Here is a 7,239-nt window from a genome sequence, read left to right as displayed (position 1 = left end):
AAGATCTTTAATAAATGTGCATATAAATATCATGACATTAAAAAATGCAATCGACTTTTTATTGTATATGTTATATATGTGTATGATCGGGAATGATGACGTTGAACAGACGATTTAAAAAGGAAAGCTTCTTTTCGACTGGAAAATGAGAATATGAAGGGGAAGCTATGAACAAATGAGTTAGAAACATTTGGGTCCTACAATTACAGGTCGGTTAGTAGCTTTCATTACGTTTGATAAGGGGTGTTCACGGTTTGGTTTGATCGGTTTTTAATTAAAACCAAAATCAAATCAATTTAATTGGTTTTTAAAATTTTAAAACCAAAATCAAATCAAATTAAATACAAACCATCGGTTTGATTGTCATTGGTTTGGTTCGATTTGGTTCGATTTTTCGGTTCTTAGTAAGCTAATAATAGTGAAACAACACTAGACAATAATCTGAAAATAATTTGTTAAATTTATATTTTTTATATATTTCTTTCGGAATTGAAAGTTTATTTACCTCTTTATATGAAAAGAATGAACAAAAAAACAACTAAAAGTTTGTTTTCTCAAGCTTTAGCCACTGTAGTCCTGCAATTTGAGTTTGCTTTCTTTACTCTTATGGTAGGATTTTTTTTAACTCTTATGTTAGGCAAAAGTATGTGCGGAGGGTTAGAGAATTAAAGTCTCTTAAGGAAAAGAAAATTGGCTGATTCCTATTGTTTTGGGCCTAGGCAATCTTTTAAGATATAAGTAGGATAAACCAAAATTCAAAATAACAATTAAATTGCATAAAATATTTAAAATTATTTTGAAAAAGATATTATATTGTATATCAATAATTATTAAATTTTTTATATAATTAATCGGTTTGGTTCGGTTTAATTTTCGATTTTTTATAATAAAACCAAAACCAAACCAAATATCATCGGTTTTTAAAATTTAAAATCAAAACCAATCCAAATCAAAAAAAATATCGGTTTACTTAATCGGTTTGGTTTGGTTTGATTTTCAGATTGGATCGGTTTCCGTCAAACCATGAACAGCCCTACGTTTGATGATGCTAATGTATTAGTTTTATGTCCAAATTGCATGTATAACCCCCCCCCCCCCCACCACCACCACCACCACCACCACCACCACCACACACAACCCAAACCACTTCTTGATATTATTTGATTTTGAAGAGATATCCATTTTAAATTAGGTGCCTCTGTCTGCATTTTCTTTATCACTAGGAGGATGGGGAGGGGTAGAAAGAATATTACATAATGGGATTCGAATTTTCCCAAAATGCACTTTTGGGCTCAAAATTTTTAATCTTGTGTTGCTTTTGAAGGAATATAAAAAATAAAAAAGCAAAAGATAATAGAGGGGAATAAGTCGTATATGATGAATAAATAGGATTTATAAGTCGCAATTACTACATGCAAGTTATAAGTGGTTATAGTACAACGTGATTTATAGGTCGCAATTACTAAATGCGATTTATTAATCGCAATACCAACTGCGATCGCAATTACCAAATGAACAATGTCACTAAATTTGATGAATAAGTCTCAATCGTTCTTACGGCCTGTTCAAATCGATTATTCTTTATGTGGCGAAATGGTTGATTCCATCGATTATAATTGAAAAGAAGACTCACAAGAGATTGTTGAAACCATAATAGGTCTTTATTTTCATTTTTTTTATCAAGCAGTTGCAATTTAAAAATTTCTGGATTCCCCGTGTTAGTATTTATTATTCAGATAAGAATCCTCATAATCATAAATTTGACTATTACTAGTATTAATATATTTCCAAATACAATTTATAATTTGCAATTACCAAATGCTATTTCGTAATTAGCATTTCACAAATGTGCATTTTATAAGTCGGAATTACCAATTGTGATTTACCAATCGCAGTCACAAAGACGATTTATATATCGCAATCATAATGCGATTTACGCAATTTATTATAGAAAAGAAAAAAAAAACTTTTTTCGGCTGTGAACAATTTTCAAACTTGTGTCGATGAATTGAATACAGGAGCTTGACAAGGTAAGAAGGCCCAATAAAAACGATGAGTATTGTTAAGCCCATGAACCAGAATGAGGTATTACATTTTTTCTTTCCTATACCATATATGAAACCTTATTACCAAAAATGTGTATAGTTTCTAATTTATCCGTTCTGTCCACATTTTTTCTACAGTTATTATACCAATCATTAAATACTAATTAATAGTAGCTGAATCTTCCTAATTTGTCGAGCTAAAATTCAGGAACAGAATCTTCTAAAAAGATTTGGCGTAAATCAAATCAAATCAAATCATATCACAGAAATCCTTTATCTTCAATTAATAATCAAATTCTGTTCTTCGATATTCTCACAATCGCTACAAATCAAAATCTCAATTCGTCGAAATCAGAAGCTCAATTTCAAATTGTAGAAATCAGTTCTGCAATCTCAGTTTGTCGACTTTTTTCCTCAATCCACTAATCAAAAAAGTGACAAAATATTCAACAAATTCAAGTCAAATTGCAGAAATCAATTCTGCCGATTCTCTGTTCTTCGTCTTTTTTTCTTAATCCAAAAAATCAAAAAAGCGACAAAATATTGAATAATACCTCAGCAACGACATACAATCATGTCCAAAATCCCAATCATGCTACATTTTAATGGCAATTAGGACAGCTATGGCAGATTTAGAGATTTTGAAGTTGATGGCATTGTGCTTGATGAGGATACAAGTTACAGTATGTTGATTTCTACAATTGCAGAGCAATTAATGATTGATACTTCGGAAAAAATTGTAGAAATCAAATACATTGTGAATCAGAATTGTCCTCAAATGGAGATTAGGAACAATATGGGGGTTAGTGTGTATATGGAGACAAAAAAGGAGAATAAAAACTTAGGATCGTATCCGTTACTCATAAGTGTACGAGATTTCAATATGGAATTGGCTATTACAAATGAGAACACAAATGCAGGTTTGTTATGTTTAAAATTCAATGGAAGCCTGATTTTACGATAATATCTACAAAATTCCTACATTTATCTACAAATAAACTATAAATCAGTTCTAGGGTGTATAAAGCAATATTGTTTTCATGCTTATCAACAAAATTACTATATTTATACTACAATTAAGCTATAATCCATGTTGAAAAAAATTGACTACAAAATTTTCTATTCATCTACAGTTTATCTACAAAGATTCTACAAAATTGTATATGACACTATTTATTTTTATTTTCATGCAGGTTCGTCTGGGACAATACAGTTACTTGATATGCCAGCCTCTCCCGTCATAGAGGAATATCAAAGTGAAATAATAACTGAAGGTACACAAAGTGTTATCGAAGAAGGACAAGTGTATCAAGACAAGCAAACAATTGCAACTGCAATGAGACACTATTCTGTCATGCACAAGTTCCAATTCAGGATTAAAAGATCTAGCCACAGAAGGCATGGAGATATTAATTGTGAAAAGACCTTTATAAACAGTATTTTCCTTGTGATATGTAATATGTAGATGAAAAGTAGCTATATTGTATAGTGTGTTACTTTATGTTAAAACAGTCATTTTGTTAAATCTACATTGAAAACCTGTATTATAAATGTATTTTTTTGTAGCTATTGGCTCATATGCGTTGCAGAAAACTGTAATTGGCACTTCAAGGCAACATCAATTAATGATTCTGCAATGTTCAAGATCAGGAGTTTCAACCGACAACACACATGCACCTTAATGGACGATACATTCATACATCGCAAACGTACTGCAGTTGTAGTTGGTAGCATGGTCATGCCAAAGTATTGTGATCCTAAGACAATTTACACACCAAAGGACATACAAACTAACATGTTGTCCCAACACGGAGTGAACCTAAGCTACATGCAAGCATGGAGGGCAAAGGAAAAGGCTTTACAGTTATTGAGAGGTCATCCGGCTGACTCCTAAAACAAATTACCAAAATGTTTTTATATTCTTGAGAAGACGTATCTTGGTTCAGTTGTTAAATTGAAGAAGACAACAGATGAATGCGTTTTATATGCATTTGTTGCTCTTTTTACATCAATAAGTGGTTGGAAATATTGTAGACCAGTAGTAGTGGTTGAGGGGACATTCTTGAAAACATCCTATAGGGGGATTATGCTGACAACAAGCACAATGGATGCAGCAGGTAAAATTGTAGTTATTTTGTAGGCAGTTTATAAATTGTAGATACATTGTAGATATTTTTTTTTGTATATATATATTGTAGTTTATATGTATTTGTGTTTTCATATGCATTTTCAAATATGCCAGTTAATTATTTTTTTACTAATAATGTAGGTGCAATATTGCCTTTGGCATATGCTGTGGTTGATTCGGAAAACGACGCATCGTGGAAGTGGTTTTTTGAGCAATTCAAGCAAGCATATGGTGAAAGAACTTCAATATGTGTTGTTTCAAATAGGAATGAGAGTATCCTGAAGGCAACATCAATTGTCTATCCGGGCGTGCCACACTACTCTTGTGTGTGGCATATTTGGACAAATATAAGGGCAAAGTTCAAGAAGGGCCATCTACAATTAAATGAATTGTACTTTGCTACAACAGGGTCATACACTCTGGATGAATTTAATGAAAGGATTTCGAAGATTGAAGAAATAGACCTGCGTGTTAAATCATACCTCTATGATATTGGCTATCATAGATGGTCAAGAGTACATGCAACGGTGAATAGAACTTGGACTATGACATCAAACATTGCCAAGTCGTTGAATGCTGTAACAAAAGAGGCAAGAGAGCTGCTAACATTTGACCTATTAGAGTATATGAGGACACTTCTTGAACGTTTGACAAAAGAGAAGTTATTGAAGGCAAAGGGTACTTTCACATACCTTGGGTACAAATCCAACAAAGAATTGGAGAAAAACAGTACATTATCTCAGAAACTTAGGGTAAGATCTGTTTATTTGGTGCAGAAAATTAATTAATTAATATACATTGTTTCCAGATTGTAGATAAATTATAGACAAATTGTAGTTAATTTGTAGATTGTAGATAATTTGTAGATACATTGTAGATATATTGTAGATAATCTACTGTTATGATTGCAAATATTTTTCTTTCTGTTTGTTATGTAATTGTAGGTGAGGGCTTCAATAGATCATATGCATACTGTGATAGATGGTGTGAAGCGGTACATTGTGTGTTTTGAAAGCAAGAAATGTAGTTGTGGCCAGTTCCAACTTGATGAACTTCCATGTCCGCATACTTTGGCAGGTCTAAGGCACAGGAATGAAACTTATGAAAACTTTTGCTCTCCGTATTACACAAGGGAGAGCCAGCTGCGTACATATGAAATACCAGTAAATCCCCTTCCCGATGAAAGCAAATGGAATGTGCCACAACATATATGTGATGAAGTAGTAAATCCACCTACGGGAGAGAAAAAGCAGCCATGAAGACCTCAAAAGGAAAGATACAGAACATATGATGAACTAAAGTCAAAGAAGTACAAGGTGTCATGTGGCAACTGTGGAGGTGAAGGGCATAACAAAAGATCTTGCAAGAATGCACCAAAAAAGAAATAAATAGCGTGTAGTTAGAATAGTATTTCAAAATAATTGTTAGTGTGTTCAAGTTAACAGAATTTTGTGTGTAATTGTTTAAGTTTTGAAAGATCATAATGTAGTTAACTTTAATTTGTTTATGTGTTTGTTAACATATTTTTCTGTATTGTGTCAATCATCTACCTCCATTTTTTACATTCTGTACATAGCAGTTAATATTTATTAACTACAATATAACTACAAGTTAAAAAAAATTAATGTAACTTGAACTGACAGTTATATACATAAAGTAAATACAACTGGAGGTATTCCCTACAAATTATATACATATTCAACTATAAAATTATATACAATCTCAACATTCAATGTTTTCAGACTGTGGATAATTTGAAGTTTTTTTGTAGATAATTTGTATTCTAACAACATACTAACTACTTTTAAGATAATGAAGAACAAGTGCGTAAATATTAAACAACTGAAGATAATACCACCAAGTTATTTTCAAGTGAACTACTAAACTGGATAGACATTTACAAAACAAAAGGTCTGCTACAATAAAAACATAAAAGAAATGTTCAGAAAGTTGTGTACTATACTTCTCCTACAAACTAGCACCAACTAAATTACATAGACATGACACTACTTCTTCTTTCTCTGGACTCTTATTTTCTCATTCAATGCAGGTGCACCCTTCCTCCTTGCTAGTCTGCTTGTAACCTCACTTTCACTGATTGACTCATCTTCCTGCTTCTTTGTAGCATAGTCCCATAAGAGCGCTCCATAGCGTCTACGATGTTGGTCAATATCAGAAAGGTCTTCTGCGGGAATTGACAAATCTCCAACGCTAACATACTCCGCATATGCAGCAACAAATACACCACAATCGCTGCAGAAACACAATTTTTTTTAAATATTTACCAAACAATTAGAAATAAAAAAAGAATTAAATACATAGAAAGAGAGATAGATCTTTTACAGTGACCCTTCTTTTTGCTGTGGAATCTCTACAACCATCCACTGAATGTTAAGAGGGTCGGTAACAGGTTTCTCGATGTATGCCTTTGTATTCATGAAGTTAATGTCCTTACGCTTTCCATAGAAACCAGTGCATGACAAATACAAAGGAATAATAACAGAAAACTTTTCAGCACAGGATTCAACAACATGATGGTTGTGTAAAGAGGCCATGGAATCATACGCATAAAGTTGCATGTCTGCAATGTCGAAAACGACCAACGCCCAATGGGATTTTTCTTTAATATTGACGGGCATGATGACATAGTCAACTTCATCCCATACAACATTGGCAAGTAGTCGATATCCCAAAATATATTATGCAACAACATCTTGGGGTTTAACAATCGAATATTTCTCTTGTGGAGGTGAATTTATGAACTTTTCATAAATTTGTTCTATCCTGGTCTTGAACACACAATCCGTTGTGGTAAACCTGGTCTTGTTATTGGGGCCATACTTGCCTCATTTCCTCAAGTAACATATTATTACATTAATGTGTTGCACCCAAAAATAGTTGGCATATAAACAGCAACTCAACTTCAAATAATCTACATGAAACCTACATTATAACTACAATTAACTACAAAAACAGAAACAAAAAATATCTACAATGATGTCTAAAAACAGCTCTACAATTTAAATAAATTTACCTACAATTTACCTAGAGTAAATGTACAATTTA

The 7,239-nt window shown here is 32.4% G+C and overlaps 1 protein-coding gene across 1 annotated transcript; it reads left to right on the top strand.

The window, feature by feature from the left end:
* Positions 1-2,052: 2,052 nt before the first annotated feature.
* Positions 2,053-5,432, top strand: LOC138876225 (uncharacterized). The gene is made up of 7 exons (XM_070155130.1): positions 2,053-2,085; positions 2,662-2,965; positions 3,239-3,481; positions 3,635-3,919; positions 3,992-4,162; positions 4,315-4,925; positions 5,118-5,432. The coding sequence occupies exons 1-7, from the start codon at positions 2,053-2,055 to the stop codon at positions 5,430-5,432; spliced, it is 1,962 nt and encodes a 653-aa protein (XP_070011231.1).
* The last annotated feature ends 1,807 nt before the right edge of the window (positions 5,433-7,239 follow it).

The sequence above is a fragment of the Nicotiana sylvestris genome, chromosome 8, assembly GCF_000393655.2.
Source record: "Nicotiana sylvestris chromosome 8, ASM39365v2, whole genome shotgun sequence".
NCBI lineage: Eukaryota > Viridiplantae > Streptophyta > Magnoliopsida > Solanales > Solanaceae > Nicotiana > Nicotiana sylvestris.
This window is presented reverse-complemented; position numbering and strand designations above follow the sequence as displayed.

Excerpts from the sequence above, each read along its gene's own strand:
- LOC138876225 (XM_070155130.1), top strand. The coding sequence starts at position 2,053 with ATGAGTATTGTTAAGCCCATGAACCAGAATGAG. Across the intron at positions 3,920-3,991 it reads GGCTTTACAGTTATTGAGAG|TTGTTAAATTGAAGAAGACA; the intron begins GTCATCCGGCTG and ends ATCTTGGTTCAG. Across the intron at positions 4,163-4,314 it reads AAGCACAATGGATGCAGCAG|GTGCAATATTGCCTTTGGCA; the intron begins GTAAAATTGTAG and ends CTAATAATGTAG.